This window comes from Diabrotica virgifera, chromosome 7 (assembly GCF_917563875.1).
Source record: "Diabrotica virgifera virgifera chromosome 7, PGI_DIABVI_V3a".
Lineage (NCBI taxonomy): Eukaryota > Metazoa > Arthropoda > Insecta > Coleoptera > Chrysomelidae > Diabrotica > Diabrotica virgifera.
Genome location: NC_065449.1, coordinates 116,728,646 through 116,748,978, shown reverse-complemented (window position 1 = coordinate 116,748,978; position 20,333 = coordinate 116,728,646). Strand labels below are relative to the sequence as shown.

General features: G+C 31.9%; 1 protein-coding gene across 3 annotated transcripts in view; it reads right to left on the bottom strand.

Annotated features, from left to right (window-relative positions):
* Positions 1-538: 538 nt before the first annotated feature.
* The window catches only part of LOC114326772 (S-adenosylmethionine synthase), an 84,860-nt gene continuing 65,065 nt past the window's right edge, over positions 539-20,333 (bottom strand). Inside the window, exons 5-9 of one of the 3 annotated variants that reach the window (XM_028275202.2) lie at positions 19,830-19,942; positions 9,792-9,935; positions 9,203-9,421; positions 6,953-7,269; positions 539-1,533 (exon numbers count right to left, since the gene is read on the bottom strand). In XM_028275202.2, the coding sequence (XP_028131003.1) occupies positions 1,428-1,533; positions 6,953-7,269; positions 9,203-9,421; positions 9,792-9,935; positions 19,830-19,942 (899 nt within the window). In that variant the 3' untranslated portion in view covers positions 539-1,427. Of the gene's footprint in view, positions 1,534-6,952; positions 7,270-9,202; positions 9,422-9,791; positions 9,936-19,829; positions 19,943-20,333 lie in introns of those variants that run through there. The other 2 variants (XM_028275201.2, XM_050655958.1) reach the window with 2 other exon arrangements.

Sequence of the window (20,333 nt, the reverse complement as noted above, 5' to 3'; positions counted from 1 at the left end):
AGGAACTGGTATCCAGGTCAACCCTTCAGAAATACCCGTTTCTCTCAGTGTAGCAATTCTGTGTATTCTTAATAATTAAAAAATTTATTATTTTATTTTTAATAATTAATTATTTCTATTATTGTAGTTATTTTGTAACTTTTAAAATTATTCGTTCCCACCTCTAATATTTACAAATTTTAACAGTTTTTGTAACTTTCGTTCTTTTACTTATTGATAATTAATTTTAACGTTAATTGAGGTTATTAAAATATAATCTACTGACAGTTTAGAATTGCAATATATTTTGTTGCCACTAACTACTATACATACTAATTACCACTAACTACCACTTTTGCACAAAATCACCTTAAAATTTATCTAGTAATAGTTCTAATTTCGGATGGTATTACGGAACAAATTAAAACAGGTGTGTTTCTCTAGATTAGAGGTACTCAATTCATACATAGTTTGGTTTTGTCATTAGAAAGCTATATATCTCGTTAATCCCAATAGCTAGGCTACAAGTTGATGGTTCATTTAGAAATTAAGCACAGAGTTTTCACAACTATTTTATTTCTTAGACAAAAAAGCACAATTTGAATAGAGCAATAGAGTATCAGTTGGGTTATTTAAAAAATAAACTATGCTATAAAAAATTACACCAAATTTTACGATCTACATTGGACAATACATCTACCAAACTTACTTAAATCAATTGTATACAACATATAGATCGTTTTATCCTCTCATAATAAATTACATAGGTACAATAAAATCTATACATTCAAACTATCATCTACAATAATTATTCATCTACAGTTTACAAAATCAAATCAATAAAATTAACACTAAGGGAATTCTATATCAAACGGCAGCAGATCTTAAATGCCCATTGTACATGTTTCTTGCAAATTCTATGTTAATTTGACGATTATTTTAAAATAACAAGGAATGTAGAGTTGTAGGTTAAAAAATTAGAATAAAATATAATTTACAACCAGTGAACACTGATGAGTTGTATAAAATACATAATATATAAATATTGTTTTTGCAAGAACTTTTCATGCATGGATGACCACCATTCCCAATACAGTCCGGAGTGTTTATAGAAATGCTCTTTTCCAAATTATTTTTTCTCTTAAACACAACACAATGTGCGAGTAATATCTAACTTGAAACTGAACGTTTGACTCACACTGAATTGCAGTAACGCTTGAAACGCCACTGTGGTCTATATCGGGAATCTGTGGGCACGTTTTGCGACAGTTACTTGTTAGTACGCGATACTTTGCTCTGTAGAATGTTTCCGATTCAGAGAGGCAAAAAATCGCGTCGGTCTCAAGGTTCAGAGCGCCAATCACAGAAGTTTTTTCTGAACTTAAAATCTAGAAGGAGGCATCTAGTGCGTCAATAAAAGATTTCTAAAATATTGTTACGGAAGGTTGTCAGTTTAGTTGTAGTGTTTTGGGCTGTTCCCACGTAAAACCGTCCCGTCCGAAGTGGCCATAGGTGCTGGTCTTTTGGTAGATGGGTTGTCTCAGATTTAATTCTCTGAAAAACAAAGAAATATATCAATATAACAATTATTTAAAAAATAATAAATGGTGGTAAAATTAAAAAGTTATTTTGCAAGAATTGGTAAATACTGACCACCTCCTTTAAAGTAATTAAGGACTACATCAGGGGTGAACGTGTCCGATTCTGTTATAGCATATTATCTGAATATATGCACTGTTCTACTGGCGAGTAAAATACAATGGTGTAGCAAGACAAAAACTTTAGCAGTTAGTGAGAGCTAGAATAGTACAGTTGATTTTTTTAAATGGCAAGTTCAAGAGATATTTATCTTTCTTGGACCTAAAGTAGACAATTGACAGGGTCAAATTCAAGGACGTTATCTATTTATTGTAGGCAAGAGAGATACTTCTAGGAATAATTAAAACGAGCGAAAATATCTACCAGAACAACACAATAAAAGTAGGAGATGAACTAACTGACCCAATTGAAGCTGGCAATGGGATAAGACTGGACTCCCCGAGTCCTTTATTGTTCAACCTGATCATGGATGAAATAATAAAAAAGTAAGAGATAATAAAAAAAGGATACGAAATGGGAGAAAAACAACTTGAAATAATCTGCTATGCAGAAGATGCAATACTAATCTCTCAAAGTGAAGATGATTTACAATGTATGCTGCACCAATTTAATATAACCTCCAGAAACTTTCAACATGTTAATTTTCCCAAAAAAGACAAAATGCAGCAAATCCAATCAAGATGTAAATTAGAGCTGTAGGGTCAGATAATAGAACAAGTGATAGATTAGCTATCTAGGCATCACAATATTTAGCTACGGAAAGCTCGAAACAGAAAAGGAAGATCAAGTGAATACGGCGAACAGGGCCGCAGTTTGCCTGAACTAAACAATATGGAGAAATACAAATATCTGAAAAGAAATGAAAGGCAGAATATATAGAACAGTCATCAGAATAATAATAACATATATGCGGCAGAAACAGGACATGACACAGAGAGGATAAAAAGATTGCTAAAAACAGTAAAGATGCAAACTGTTCGAAAAATCGATGGGAAGACTCTATGGGACAGAGCTAGAAGTACATATATACAACGGATATGCAAGGTGGTCATGTCTACACAAAAAGAAGAAGAGAAATAGAAGATATTTTTAAAATAAATTCAAACTGTCAGGCATGCCATAATATTATATCATCCAAAGATTATAGGAAATTGAAAGGCTCTGGATGCAAAACAACATGGCATGGTGTTTGTTCTCTACCCCAACCCTGAAATTTTTCAGCTGCAACTTTGTTGGTATGAAAGTGAAAATTGTACAACAGAAGTAGATGTTATCACAATGCACTTCAACGCAATTATGGCTCAGTTTGCTGACTTGAATAACGCTATCACATGTAACACTCAAATGTCTGAATTACATAATTTTTTCAATTCTCAGTCAACAAAAATTGACGCTTGCGTTTCAGAAATAGAAGTTCTAAGAAGAGAAAACGAACAGTTGAAATTTAAAATCTAGAAAATAGAATCTGCTCCTGCAGAAAATATTCTTATAAAGCTGGTTGATAGAATACAAAGGGAAAAAATGTTTTGCTAATGGATGTTTCGAGAAATAATACAGAATCTAATGAAGTTAAAGCAAAAGAAACTTTAAACTAGGTAATAGTTTCGCACTTACGGCTTGGCTATCCACGCCAAGAGATGAAACCAAGGCTGCTGAAAATTACTATGACGTCGTGTGAAAATGTCCTTTTTGTTCATAAAAATTAATCTGAATTATCTGAATTCTCTCAGCCGAGACACACCTGTCTAGTGACGTTGGTAATTTCTCTTTTGGGGAAGTTAGGTTGCTAGAAGCGACTGGAAATTACTACACAACCAAACATACCTGCTCTTAACCAATATTATTAATAGTAAACAGACATAAATAACATAAACCTTACGCCAATGAATAATTATCTATTTACACCATTATAATGTATTGATAACTTCTTCTTCTTCTTTTTATATAGACATTACTCTGTCTGTTTTTCAATGTGCCTCCAGTAAGTTGTCATTCCATCTTTTTCGTGGTCTTCCCACTGATCGTCTTCCTATTGGGGAACCGTCTCTCGCCGTCCTTACTACTCTATTTGCTGTCATTCGGCTTATGCGGTCGTTCCATTCTACTCTTCTGCTTTTCACCCAGTTATTAATGTTATCCACCTTAAACTCCATGACTTGTTCTATTATTTGACCCTCCAGCTCTAATTTACACCTTATTAGATCTGCTGTTATAACCATGCATTTAGTCTTTTTTGGGGAAATAAACATGTTAAATTTTCTAGCGGTTATATTAAAATCGTGCAGCATACGTTGTAAATCATCTTCACTTTGAGAGATTAGTATTGCGTCGTCTGCATAGCAGATTATTTTAAGTTGTTTTTCTCCCATTTGGTATCCTTTTTTTGTTCTTACTTTTTTTATTATTTCGTCCATGATCAGGTTGAACAACAGAGGACTCAGGGAATCTCCCTGTCTTATCCCATTGCCAGCTTCAATTGGGTCAGTTAGTTCTTCATCTACTTTTACTTTTATTGTGTTGTTCTGGTAGATATTTTCGATCGTTTTAATTATTCCTAGAGGTACCTCTCTTGCGTACAATAAATGGATAACGTCCTTTAATTTGACCCTGTCGAATGCCTTCTTAAGGTCCACGAAACATAAGTATGCCGGTTTGTTGTATTCTAACGATTTTTCTTAAATCTGCCTCATTATAAATATAGCGTCGGTGCATGATCTTCCCGACCTAAAACCTTGTTGTTCTTCTGCTAATGTTATAATTTTATTCAGTTTGTTTGTTATCACTTTGGTTGTTAATTTTAGTGTTGTGTTTAATAAATTAATTCCTCTGTAATTCTCCGGGTCCGATTTTTCTCCCTTTTTGAAGAGAGGTATTAGGATGCTTGATCTCCATTCTTGTGGTATTCTGTTTTGTTCTATTATTTTTTGGATTAGTTTTAATAATTGTTTGGTCAGGTCTTGTCCTCCATACTTTAGGAGTTCATTCGATATTCTGTCCTCTCCTGGCGATTTTCTATTTTTTATTTTAATTTCCGTTACCTCTGCTTCTTCAATATTTGTTTCTTCGTTTGTTGTCACTTCAGGTGTTGGTGGTTCGTTATCGTTATCTTTAGCAAACAGAGATCGAAAATAGTCTGCCCAAGTTTCCTTCTGAATGTGTTTCGTTTTTATTAGTTCGTTCATCTCTTTTCTTTGTCCTCTGATCATTCTCCATATTTCCTTAATGTATTGATAACAAATGGGAAAATTATTTATTGTTCAAAATAAACATATTTTGTAGAAATAATTCCACAAAACTTTATGGGTTTAGTATACACTCCCACTATTTCCAATAATTCTTCTATTTTTAATGAAATAAGTTGATTTGAGCAGTTAATAGTGTGAGGCAGGAATTTTTGTGCGGTATATTTCCTATTCTGAATGTGTCAAGATGAATCTCGTCTGAGCGAATTCAGTATAACTCAAAACTTAATACATAAAACAAGACGACACCTTGTCAGTCAAAATATCTGGCTGAATTGCAAACAGCAGAGCTACTAAATCACACGGACGTGAAATGGGACTCAAAACTTCAAAGCCTGCTGTATATGGAGTAAACTTATCTGTATCTAAATAGCAATCACTCCAAATTCTATTTTGGAACTGTCAAAGATTTTGCAAATCTGGAGGAATCTGTTAAAGATTATAATGATTTTTCGGTTTTATGTCTTACTGAAACATAGCACCTTAATGAGTGTAATAATTCGTCTTTTGTTTTGTCATTCTATAATGATAGTGTTCACTCTAGAAAGATAGAACAAAAGAGGATCTGTGATGTGAATTGCAAAGGATCTATATGTTGGAGAGACAACGGTTTGAATGGTCAAAGAGTAACGCGAACTTGTAAGCATATTTAAACTGCTCGTCAAAAGTTAGGTATATAGAAAATTATGCTGATTTTCATAGTTGATTTTTTCGCGAACAGACGGATTCCGCTATTTCTTTTTATTGTAGATTTTTCTTTAGTATTTACACAATTGTGAAAAGGTTTACTCAAAATTATTTTTTGTACTTATACCGGGTGGCAGAAAAGAAATGTTTTTCTTATGTTCAGTTTGAGACACGCTGTAGGGAGAACGAGGTACAAATGTGAGTATACATCAGAATCGTATTGTAGTCTTATGTTTTGCGAACATTTTGTTGTTTGAATGTCCCTGATGTCTTTAGAAACAAAAAAATTGACGGTTTTGTAATTTAACATGTGTTTTAACCGAAACAAAAGTTTGAGTCTCGTTGTAGTCTCGTATTTTGTGAATATTTTATTTTTTTAATTTCTCTGATATCTTTAATAACAAAAAAACTGGACGGTATTACTCTTTAATATGTGTTTCTATGTTTCACATGTGTGATGTGATTCATGTCGTCAGTTAAAACAAACACATATTAAAGAGTAATACCAGGGAGAAAAAGGCACAAAGGTGAGTATACCTCGATGTTATGTTGTAGTCTCGTATTTTGTGAATATTTTATTTTTTTAATTTCTCTGATATCTTTAATAACAAAGAAACTGGACGGTATTACTCTTTAATATGTGTTTCTATGTTTCACATGTGTGATGTGATTCATGTCGTCAGTTAAAACAAACACATATTAAAGAGTAATACCGTCTAGTTTCTTTGTTATTAAAGATATTAGAGAAATTAAAAAAAATAAAATATTCACAAAATATGAGACTACAACATAATATCGAGGTATACTCACCTTTGTGCATTTTTCTCCCTACAAGGTGTCTCAAACTTTTGTTTCGGTTAAAACACATGTTAAATTACAAAACCGTATACTTTTTTTGTTTCTAAAGATATCAGGGACATTCAAAAAACAAAATGTTTACAAAACATAAGACTACAATACGATTTCGATGTATACTTACATTTGTACCTCGTCCTCCCTCAAGGGCGTCTCAAACTTAACATAGGAAAAACATTTCTTTTCTTTCACCCGGTATAAGTACAAAAAAAAAGTTTGAGTAAACCTTTGCATAACTTTGTAAGTACTAAAGAAAAATCTATAATAATAAAAAAAATTAGCGGAATCCGTTAATCTGTTCACGAAAAAATCTACTATGAAAATTCAGCAGAATTTTTGACGACCAGTGTATTTCAAGTTGGTAATTGACAAGTTGCAAATTTTACATGATGCCCTCTAGTTTTATTCATACAAAAAATTCCGTGGAACACCGTTTAGTAGACTATTATTATGGCTTTAAGTTGTCTTAAAATTAAGAAAATTATTGGAATTTATTAAATCAAAACAGTTTTATAGAAGTATACATAAATATAAAAAAATATCGATACTAAGTAGCGAAAGTAGGCTAGTGATTTAATAAAAATACTCACTTGACAATTTTACCAGGCCTTAAATCGAAGTTCTTGTTTACAATGTCCAACAATTCCTTTTGAGTGAGTTTTGAAGTTCCATAATCAAATACTGTAATGGAAAGGGGTTCGGCTAAACCAATAGCGTATGATACTTGCACTAAGCATCTTCGGCAAAGTCCTGCTTTAACCAATGATTTAGCTACCCATCTAGCTGCGTAAGCGGCAGATCTGTCAACTTTTGTAAAATCTTTTCCAGAGAAAGCGCCACCTCCATGTGCTCCCCAACCTCCATAAGTGTCTACAATGATTTTTCTACCAGTTAGGCCTGCGTCACTCTGAAATTGAAACATGGACCGTCAGTAATTTGAAATGAGTATTCTGCTTTAATGTATTAAAACGATTGGGTCAGTATGTTGTTGACATCATATTTACTCAAGATAGCAAATACTCTTAGGTAACATCATGTACATTTAATATTTTCCATCATTAACACTCACATTAAAACACAGTTGACAAAAATACTAATAGATATAATGCAAAGAACGTCAACATAGTAGAAAATAACAACATAGAGCAGTAAAATCACAAATTATTGGTATTAGACCATCGGCTTTCAATACGAAGTTCAACCATGATTTGATCCCTTACGCCCTTTTATAACTTATAATTTTATTAATAATGAACAACCTTAGGGCACCAGTAGCCCTTATACCAAAAATTTTAAAAATAGAATCAATACTCTTAGGTAACATCATGTACATTTAATATTTCCATCATTAACACTCACATTAAAACACTATCAAAAAATCACTATTGACTCGTTAAATGGCATAAGGGAGAAAATCGTTGCAGCATTTGTGATTTTCTTTACAAAAGAAAATTTAATTTTCACGTAGATGCCCCTAGGAAACCTCACAGTTTTCGCATATTTTACATACTAACCCTGATTTCATCTTTCAGTACATACTCTCAAAAACAAGGGATAAATTCGTGACTGAACTTGTATTGAAATCAGACGGCCTATAATATACTATGGTGCAAATGAAAGGAATAAATTCGTTATTTCGTAAACCGACGACATTAAGAACAAATCCCGAAACAGGTCGATTTTTATTTTGAGATTATGATATTATAGCATATATATCACACGCGTAACGTCATTTATCTGGGCGTGATAACGTAATCGATAATTTTATTTAAATGAGAATAGGGGTCGTGTGCTAGCTCATTTGAAAGGTTATTCAATTCTCTATTCAGTAATGTAAGCATTAACATAATTATTTATACAGTGTGTCCAAAAACAATTTTTTAAATTAAATTAATTGACAAAAAAAGAAGAATGTATGTAATTTATTTAATACAAAATACTTTTTACTGTTATCAGAAAACAGAAAAAAAAATGTTTATTTGAAAAATAAACATTGCTTTTCGCTTAAATTCAATGTTCAAGCCAGCTCCCGCTAGGCACCTGCCTTTTGGAAGTTTGAACAATTAATTTAAGCGAAAAGCAATGTTAATTTTTCGAATAAACATTTTTTTCCTGTTTTCTGACAGTAGTAAATGTATTTTGATTAAATAAATTACATACATTCTTCTTTTTTTGTCAATTAATTTAATATAAAAAATTGTTTTTGGACACCCTGTATAAATAACGATGTTAATGTTTACATTAATGAATAGAGAATGGAATAACCTTTCAAATGAGCTAGCACACGACCCCTATTCTTATTTAAGAAAATCATCGATTACGTCATCACGCCCAGATGGATGAGGTCACTTGTGTGGTATATATGCCAAAATATCATAATTTAAAAATAAAAATCGATCGGATTCTGGATTTTTCCGTAAAGTCGCCGGTTTACAAAATAACGAATTTATTTCTTTTATTTGCACCATACTGTATAATAGACTCATGTTGATATGAGAAAACAAAGCGTATGATGGGATAAGCTCAACACTGATATATAAAAAAATCAAGAAGCTGACAAGATATAGGAAACAAATGGAAGACAGCATAAGATAGATGAAACTTAAAGTGGAACAACAAGTAAAGAATGGGCCAAACAGCAGATATTGAAAATAAAACTATGGTAAATATTTCAAACAAATACAAAACCACTGAAATTGAAATGATCCGTTTATGGTCACACTGGTTTCTTTTCGAATCACCAAAATCGAAGTAACCAGCTGACAGTTTTCATCATCAGAAAGACTTATGTATGGATAATTTTGTTATTCCATATAAATATAATTGTTTAATTTAATTACCTGAGGTCCTCCGATGATGAAGAGACCGCATGGATTGATGTGAATGACTGTTTGGTCATCGAGGTATTTGGCTGGAATTACTTCTTTAATAACTTTTTCCTTGATTTCGGTTCTCAATTCTTCCAAGCTGATTTTGTCGCTGTGTTGGAGCGAAACAACAACTGTGTGAACTCTTTGTGGAATGCAAGCGCCACGTTGGAAAGTGTATTCTGCGGTAACCTAAAAATAAAATCAAACTAAAGAAACTGATGATCAATTTAAATAAATATATATGTGAATATAATATAGTGCCTCAGCTAGAATATTGAGATCATGGTCACTCAAGAGTAGCAAATACTAAAGAACATCACAGGCAAATAATCTACCCCCAGTCCCCAGTCTCATTTATCATCAGAATTACCCCCTGAAGTTTGTCGCACTTATTTACTGACACCCTTGTATATCAAGGAAGTACACTCGCCACAGAGACGATGAAGCAGATGAAAAGGACGTTATTGTAATGAACAGACTACAAAATATAAATTCTCCTTGTTTTGTCCGATTTTATGTATGTAGCCCAAATCTATAAATATATTTTAAGGTGGCTTACCTGTGTTTTTGAGTCTGGTCTGGCCCACCAGAATTCTCCAGATCGTCTCAAATCAGCAATTTTGTGATTCAATCTGTGTGCTAATACTACTGTAAGTGGCATACATTCTTCTGTTTCATCCGTGGCATAACCGAACATAAGACCCTAGTAAAAAAAATAAATTAAATATTAGAGCTATAGGATATTAAAAAAAAACATGGAACAACCAAACTTGACAATCATTAATTCATGCTACAACGGTATTGATCAGTAATGCTTAGTTTAGTTAAACATCAATTTCACAAGACCCTTAAAAAAATGAAAACTGTAGTTTAGAAAGAGGCAAACAAATTCCACGTCGACACATTAAAAGTAATATGTAGGTACTTATATTATAGTCAATTGCATTCGTAATCGTAAGTAATTAAAAATTAATTTTAATCTTGAAACAGTATTTGTTTATTCTTTTTTTGTGTTGAATCGCTCTAATCAAGATGAATCAATCAAAATAAAATAAATTTCAATTATGGTGAGAACAAATCATTACAATTCAAGTGATGTTTAAGTTGCAATTTTTTGTACTGCATTTGTATACTTCCAAAAACTAAGCAAATTTTTTTCTTGAATTTTTTCTTTTTTTTGCTGAATTTACTTATGAAACTTTTCTTGACAATGATAATTTTTTATAATTCTATATTTACCTATTTTTTTATTCTGTACAGTTATAGTCAATATTTTGTTAGTTAAACTATCTTCATTCCTGTTCTTCTAAACTTTCTTTGGATATTTGCAGTCACGCTGATTCAAATTGGTGGATTTCAAAGCCGCATATGACTAAGTTAATAAATATAAAATTCTCCTGGCAATGGTGGAATTCCAAATAAAAGCATGCTCAGAATCCAGAACGATCCTTTAAGAACATTCCATTTGCTTTAGAAAGGTAATTCGAGAGTTCCAGATTAACACAAATTCAACTATCGTCAGCAAATCTGTAAAGTTGTCGGATATGCAGATGATATCAACATCATAGCTAGCATAGAGTCTCTGACCGATACATTTCGGTCGTTAAAGGCACCTGTACAGAGTACAGAGATATCGGTTCAGGGACTAAATACGTACATATAAATGTCCAAAAGACCAAATATATACTTTGTACTAGGTCAAGCAACAAGACCACCAAGAAGAATAATTGACGATTTATAACTGGAACGCGCGGACACTTTTATATACGCCTCGTTTGTTGACTAAAGTTAACGTCAGCGAATAAATTAAAAGAAGAATAGTGCTGCTTGACAATACGTGTTACTTTGGCTGGAGAAGACAGATGGTCTCAAGACTATCCAGAAAAATTCAAGTGACGATCTATAAAACACTACTAAGACCAGTGCTAACATATGGATCAGAAACGTGGTCACAAATTCAGAAGGGCTAAGAACTTCTTAGTTCCGAGAGAAAAATCATTAGAAGAATAAGGAAGGAATAACAGAGCAAAGTTTGTGGCGCAGGCGTTGCAACTTTTGAGTTGCATAGGAGCTTCTGGGAACCTGACGTTTTAAATTCATTCAGGTAGCACGCGTTAGATGGATAGGCGTGTTATCAGGCGAACGTGCAACAATCAGAAAAATTTTTGGCAGAAGACGACCGATACGACAACGAGCCAAAGGAAAACAGAGAATTAGTTATCAAGAGGACTTAGAGGTCGATTTACAATCTATTAGAGTTAGAGCATAGAAAAGAGTTGCTAGAGACAGGGGTGAATAGAGGATTGCTCTTAAGAAGGCTTTGGCGTATAACAAGCTGTGATTCACTAATGATGGTAATCAAATGATTCGATTCAATTAATTTGTATCAATTTCTGTTCTGAACAAAATGTTTTAAGGACGACGTTGTTTGTTGACCTGCATCTTCTTCCTTCTATTTTACACTACACTTCAGTATTAATTGTAGTAAATAACAATAACCATTTCGCATAACATAGGCAAGATACGCTTCTTTTATGACGTTTGGTGATGTTTTTTGGTTCTTGTCAAATTCATTACAGACTGGTTTATAAATTGATAGCTCATTTAAAGCATGTAGAGATCGCACTATTTAGGCATTTAGTAGATGAATCATCCGTCAAACTGCAAGTCTCAGCGCCACATAATTGACAGATAGACAATAAGACATAATCACAGTCTCTCTGTTCTGGTATTGATAAAGCCTCATGAAATCAGATGCACTTCGAGCTTTCTCATAGAATTTTCATTCCTTGGAGTGATCCCATTCCTCATTTAACATACATTTAAAATACAGAACTTTTCTGTTGGTGCAGTCGAATGTTATTGACATAAAATGGCATTGTCTTTGTGATTCGTTAATTTTCTATTTTCTACGTTTTCCTATTTTTCACACGTAACTTCGGGTACTTACTTTACAAAGTAATGGACTTCAATCCTTCTCTACCCTCCAATAAAAGTGCATAGTAAGTTCAAACTTTTCAATAGTGAACTTATTATTTAAGATCAAGGTCATCTTCTATCAAAAACATATCTATATTGGCGTAATTGTTAAAATAAAGATAATAATTATTTGTCCTGGTAACAGCATGGGATTTGTTTTCGCAACTTGTTTATTGTATTTTTGTTCCAAAACCTTATGCAAAACTTTAATCGTCAGATAGTTTTATTATGAATTGCAGAAGATTGTGTAAATTTAAGATAAAATTAAAAATGAAACGTGTATTGCCATTAATTTATCGGATTTAGGTGTTGCGTTATTGAAATTGCTATTATGATGAGCGCGCTAATAACCGGCAAAATAGCACAAAAGATGGAAAACGTATTAAACTGCGAGATAAAAACACATGAAACTAGTCGAGCTGGGAAATTTAGCGATATTAAGCTATACATTTACATTATATTGATTGTTTCCCACCTTTAGACGTATCGCACGAGTTTGGCAACTACCACTGTCACAGTGACAGTTTTAGTTGACATACTCCTCTGGTACGTGTAAAGGTTGGAAACAATCAATATAATGTAAATTTATAGGTTAATATCGCTAAATTTCCCAGCTCGACTAGTTTCATTTCTTTTTATCTCACAACTTGATACGTTTTCCATCTTTTGTGCTATTTTGCCGCTTCTTAGAGCGCTCATCACTGTATACAGAGTATTTTTTATTATGGATACAAAAATATCTACAAGCCTGTCGAGTTCGCGAATTTATTAGTGATAAGTTTTTTAAAGCATTTTTACAAAAAATTTCCATTTAAACTTATTTTTCAACATAATTAACACGGCTTTGTTGGACATATGAATTAATATGTATCTACTATATACAGGGTGTTTCATTAATAATTGTCCATATAGTAACTGGAGAAACCTTAACACAAAATACGAAAATTTAACCTAAAACACTTAAATAAAATGTGGTTCCTTACTGAGTTACAGGGTGTTTTATCTAAAAATTTAAAAACTATTTTTGCTCAGCATTTTAAAAGTATTCAACGTATCCTTTTAATACTTGGCAGAAAGTGCGACTACTATACACCCTACTAAATTATGATAAACAAACGTTTCTAGCTACTACCAGAGGCGTACGACAGGGGATAATGAATGGTTGACCCTTCTCAAATTCTACGCCACTGGAGGAATCACTATTTTTGTACCATTTTTAGATTCTCCAATACTTTCTACGTAAATAATATACTCTTTATTGGTAACGATAAATTCATTAGTTTTCGAGATATTTGAAGTTAAATATAAAACGGCAAAGTTATTTTGATTAATTTATAAATATCATTCATATGATTAAAACTTAAAAATTATTTGTACCCAGTACTTTAAAACTATTTGGCGTATCCTTATTATACTTGGAAGACAGTGTAAGTACTGTACACCCTACTAAGCTAAGATAAATAAACGTTTCTAGCTACTACCAGAGGCGTACGACAGGGGATAGTGACTGGTTGACCCTTCCCAAATTCTACGCCAATGACGAAATTGCTATTTTAGTGTTATTTTCTGATTTTTCAATACTTTTTATGTAAATAATATACTCTTCATTTGGAACGATAAAATGATTAGTTTTCGAGATATTTGAAATTAAAAATGAAACGACACAATCCATTAATCAAAATAACCGTCTCGTTTCATTTTTAACTTCAAAGATCTCGAAAACTAATGACTTTATCGTTACGAATGAAGAGTATATTATTTTAATAGAAAGTATTGGAGAATCCAAAAATTGAACTAAAATAGCAATTCCGCCAGTGGCGTAGAATTTGGAAAGGGTAAACCATTCACTTTCCTCCGTCGTACGCCTCTGGTAATAGCCAGAAACGTTTGGTTAACATAATTTAGTCCTTTGTACAGTATCTATACTTGCTGCCAAGTGTTAAAAGCATACGTCGAATAGTTTTAAAATGCTGAGCAAAAATAGTTTTTAAATTTTTAGATAAAACACCCTGTAACTCAGTAAGAAACCACATTTTATTTAAGTGTTTTAGGTTAAATCTTCGTATTTTGTGCTAAGGTTTCTCCAGTTACTATATGGACCATTATTAATGAAACACCCTGTATAAGGGCATATTAGCAATAGAGGACTACTGAACCATCAGATAAGTGTGATATAAAACGACATTTATTATAAACTGGGCATTACTGATTTCAACCTGAAAAAAATTAAAATAATATTGTTTTATAATAGTATTGTCAAGTCAAATTGATTCTACTCCAACAAGTGTCACATGTATTCACATTAATATGAATTATCTTATATCCCCTGTTTCAATGCTATCCATTTTTAATAAACCCAAATAAACATGCAATAATTCATAAAATGTATAACGACAATTTTATTCAATTAAATCTAATTAATGCCTTCATGAAATGACAAAAAGGACAATGAGCCTTTTTAAATATAAATGATATATTACTCAATCCCCAAGAAGAAATTACATTAAATTGAGAAAGGCAACTGCTGGTTCATTATTTGCTTAAAACATTGCTTGTCTTGTAATAAAATCGTACAAGCTTTTAAGCCGGCCACTCACGATACTACGGTGTCGTTCAATTTTGTCGAATTCGACTAATTGACAAAAATTTTGATCGTGTGTGACCGTGCATCCAATTTTACCACAGAGAAACTGGTTTCTATGCTGCAGTACGGCAGAATTGATATCATCGACGATTTTGTCGAAAGACACCGCAGTGTCGTGAGTGGTCGGCTTTAGCATTTGACATAATATATATTATTTGTAATAAACTTAAGTTTGCAGTCCTATTTTTGTTAATTTGTGCCTCAGAAAGTAGTTGACATCATTGTTACTCAAGAGTAGCAAATACTATTGAACATCATTGGCAAACAGGACAAGTTACTTTTTTACGATTGTTTTCTTTTTACAGTGTAAGCGTTGACTTTTATATCCTTACTAACATTTTTAATTATTTAAATTGTGTAAGTTACCATACCTCGTTTTTAAACTAGGAGCTCGTAAATTAACCGCGCGGTAATGCTTGTTTTAATGTAATTGGTCTAACCACAGGCAAGTTTACTCCACTAAATTATGAAATTTTGATACTATGGACATTTATGAAATTTCGACACTACTGACATTTCAAATTCATAGGTTTATTAAGATATATCGGAATTTTTTATGTTTTCTGCGTTTTTCTTATAATTTTTAGATTTTTAGTCTACATTTAGGTATATAAAAATCTGTTGTTTGTAGAACTCTTTAGCGACGTATTACTGATTATTAGTCAAGTTGTCCGATACTGATTACTGGATTACCGTTGAAGGCCGACATGGCGAACCAAAAAAGAAGATGAATCTGGTGATTTTCTAGTGACATTCTTGGTTGTGAATCTGTCTTTTAAGTTTCTCCTTAGTTTAAAAACAGGGTATAGCAAAGCATATCCCACCATCCACAACTTGACAATCAAAAGATACAAAAGATTGACTAGGTCAAGCAAAAAAACGCTTAACTGAAATCTAAATGATAAGTAGTTTTTCCACACAATTCTTACTTAAAACAAAATACATATAAGTAAAAGACATCAGTTGAAAGAATCCACAATTTCAAGTTCAGTGTCACAAATCACCAAATGATCGTCATAAAAAGTATCATTAATTTAAAGCAAATAATTCTCCCTTTGAATTTATTCACGGCAGTTTGCAATGTTCAGACAGCTAAAATTTTAATTAAAATAGATTTAATTTCAGTTTTAGATGATTATAATGGTCATTGTAATGGATGTAATCTATGAATTACTCATTTGGCGATAATCCAGACGCTGGCGCCAAGTGTAATGTCTACTTTATGTTGTATATAATATTATATAATATTGTTATTTAAGAGGATGGGTATTTATTTTCGGCTGCAATGCTATTCAAATGGGGATTCATTTTTTTCGAATCCTGAGAAAACTAAGAAGTATTTTTGAAAAATTTAAACGCAGAATGAAAGATTACGTTATTGGCGAGGGCCGAAAGTCCCTGAGAACTTCTATAATGTTTATTTTAATAAGTTACAGGGTTGAAAAACTAAGAGAAAATTTAGTGTGATATTTAATTTAAAATATCTCATTCAAAATAAACTTTTTATTTATTCTAAGGAACTTTCGGCCCTCGGTAATAATATAGTCTTTCATTCTGCGTTTAAATTTTTCAAAAATATTTATTGGTTTTTTCAGGATTCGAAAAAAATGAACACAATGTCCGTGGTAATACAGTAAAACCTCCGTTAACCGAAATAATTGGGGGGAGGCCGTTTCGGATAAGAATTTCCGTAAAATTAACAATGTTTTTTGTATTCTTCTTGTATCAAATTATGTAGTATTTTTGGTTAAAGTTGGTATGTATTAAAAAATACTGTAAGGTGATTTCATAATGTGTTGTATATTTAATTGCGTTCTTTAGTTGTATGAAAGCAATGTTGACGATGTTGACAAATTAACATCGAATTGTTTCCGTTTTGCGATAAAAATTTACTTTTTATTGACGAAATTTTGAGACTGTCAGCCGTTTCGGTTAAACGATGTTTCGGTTAACGGAGGTTTTACTGTATTTCCAAATCTATCTTTGTCATACAACGCACTCATTCGAGTAGAATATTTGTCAGCATACTGTCAGTCAGACAGTGACAATCAGTGACAATTTTAAATATTTGACATGGCATCGGGAATATTTTGAGTTGTTGATTAAATAATATTGATATATAGTGTATTTGATAAATAATTGATTTAAGACGTGAACTTAATAAAAAGTTTTTTATTGTGTATTATTAAATAATTGTGGAAGATCCAAGCAGCTAATACATCAGGATAATATATTCTGTGATCCAAGTATTTTGTTGTTAAAGATGTTCAAAATTGTAAGCGTTCCATAGTAACAATATATTATAAAAAAATCACTTTAACACTTTTCCTCTTTTCTCGATTGAGTATTAGTTTTTGTTGTACAATAAATTATTACAATCACTGAATACATAGTTAGTGAAAAAATTATCACATTTATTAACTGAATTAATAATTTGCAATTATAAAAATAACAGTTATCCAAGAACATTTAAAAGCCATCTCTTTAAATTAATGATGAATGATTATCAAGTAGAATGATATTCTAGTAATGTTTACATATCCATACCAGTGTGAATTTTACTGCACGTAATTTGCCGTGTAAAGACAGAAAAAGTAGGGATCTCCGTAAAATATTTGCGAATTATGTACCGATGGCCTTAAAACAATAATGAACGATGTAGGAAATAGTTATCTTATTTCTGTAGTGTTTTGGCAAAGGTTGATATGTCAGATTTTTGCCAAAATGAGATTATTTGCTTGATACGTTATTTAGTAACATTAAATGTTATACAAGTTGGTAGAGTATGTCTATGATGAAGGTAAAACCAAAAAATGAGAATGACAATATTATATGTCCGTTTTTACTTATTAGGTAGGACAAAACTAGGTTTCTGGTTTGACAAAACATGATTCAAACCTTCAAAATGCTCTCCTGAAAAATTAGGTTAAACACTTGTATGTATCAATCGTTGCCAAAACACTACAGATTTATAATGGTTGTTTGGTTCAAATGGAATCTTATCCTGAGTAGAAAATATCAGTTTCCTTCATTCATTTTTGTGTGCATTATCAGTTGACCCTAATTTGTCCATTAATTCAAGGTTTTCGCAATTCTCAAACAAAAGACCATGGTTCTATAAGGTAAGGAAGTATGTAAAAGAAAAATGCAAAGAAAAAAATAGCCTACTTGGGATACATGAATAATAAGAAACCACATTCATATAAACACTATAAGAGATCGCAGTGAGGCACATATGCTTGATAGAACAACAAAAAAAAACTACTGGGAACGTGGGAACGCTTCTCAAAAGATATGGAACATGACTTCTACGGATTACAAAAGGAAATGTGTCAATTACAATCAAAATATATATCAATTTTTGACCTATACAATAATAGCACATATATTGTCCTAGATGTACATAAAACCAAGAGTCATTGCTGTTGCTACTAATACACAAATACTTGATTACATGCGTCGCATATTACCAATCAATCGGTAACAACACTAGACATTGCAACTCTACTTTTTACTGACGTAGACCTTGACCTTAACAATGCAAATGTAAAGTTTCGAGAATATTCGGTTGCAAAACCTTGTAGGTATGTATTGCTTTAATTTGCTGCAGGTCAAAAAACTCAGAATGCGCTAAATAGTTTAACAATAAATATGTACGGAAATAACACGAAGCAATGTTATTAAAATTATAATTTAGCTATATCTGAAAGTGACACGATGAAGAAATACATATTATTAATAAGTTCAATGTACCAATGCGTTAGTTATATCCTGATATTTTAAGATAGTTCCTGACTGAAATAAAGGATAAAAGGATAAATACTGGGAGCATAAAAAAGGAAAGTGAAGGAGAATAATAATGCAAAGATATAGCTAAACACGAAATTAAAGAATAAGAGATACAAACTACAAAAATATGATTAAATGTCGAATAAATCTTGTCCTTAACCTTGCAGATTTCAATGCGGTTATATGGCGTTAATAGAGGCTTCTACTTTGTCATCTTTTGCGTTTTGCTTGCTTTGGGCCAGTAAACTTGATCATTTTGTGACATCTTTTACTATTTGGTTTATTGGCACATTTCAGAATGGTATTGGTTCGATAAAATGAGTTTTCTGGCTCTTAAGCAACCTAAGCGTTAGCATCCGATGGCGAATACTTTACGTAGTACGTAGAAGGGTGGACGTTAAGAGCGGCAACTATAAAAAAGCTAGAGGATCTGGAAATACCTTGGGCAGACAGAGTGACTACTTCAAAGGTCTACAACAGTTTATTAGAGGAAGGCAAGATTCAAGGTAGAAAAGGTTTGAGCAGAAAGAAAAAATCCTACCTGAAAAACTTGATAGAAAGATTACGCCACATCAAGAAGGAAAGGAGTATTAGCTCTGTCTATCTATAGCAGAAGGATTCTCAATGTAATGTGCAGCCAAGCACGTAAGTTCGTAACTTTCTTTTTAAATTAATAATTAAACCAGGTTACATAAAAAAAAACAGGATAAAAAGATCAATATGGTAATGTTACACAAAGTACAAGAAGTATATTAATCAAACTACATGTTTTACCAAAACATGTGGTCCATTTGAACCTACTAGATAAATATATTCCTACTTAATATTTATATATCCCCTTTAAAATTTCATGAAAATAGAGTAACTAATGGAATGATCGTAAAAGGAATTATTAAATTCAGAATTTACTAAGAAAAATGTACTGTTTTTCAGTACTGTAGAAATAAGCATTGAATTTAATGATTCGTTTCACCTGTATACCAATGTATCATGCTAAAAATAATGAAGACTCAAACATGCATTATCCAAAGGCTTATAATGAATAAAATGATTTTGTCCTTATATTTAAATGATACATTTTAACAAATGCAAGAAAATTATTTCGGGTAAAAAATTATTAAAAAAATACGTTGAGGCTCCAAAGAAATCTAAACATTAAAACATTAAATTAATAAGTAAAATCACCTGGTCACCAGCTCCAATTTCTTCCTCGTTTTTGTTTATGTGCACTCCAGCAGCAATGTCTGGAGACTGCTGATCCAATGCCAATAAAACGTTGCATGTCTTGTGGTCAAATCCTACAAACCTTAGCGTTAGACATATCTTTGCATTAAACTTATTTTTGCAATCCTACTTTTGTTATTTTGTGCCTCAGAAAGTTGTTGACATCATTGTTACTCAAGAGTAGCAAATACTATTGAACATCATTGGCAAATAGAAGTTACTTTTTTAACGCGTATTTTTTTATTCTATTTTGCTTATTTTTTTGTTATAAAGCATGATTATTTTTATACCAATTACTTTTTGTCCCAAAATATGAAAATACTTTTTTTGCAAGAAACAAAATAAATTCCAATAAAGCGATAGATCGGTTATGTACATCGTATAAACTGAATACCAGGTTAAGATTAAAATGATGGCGAATATCTCGTATGGCCTAAAATAATTTCGAAATAGATCAATAGTATC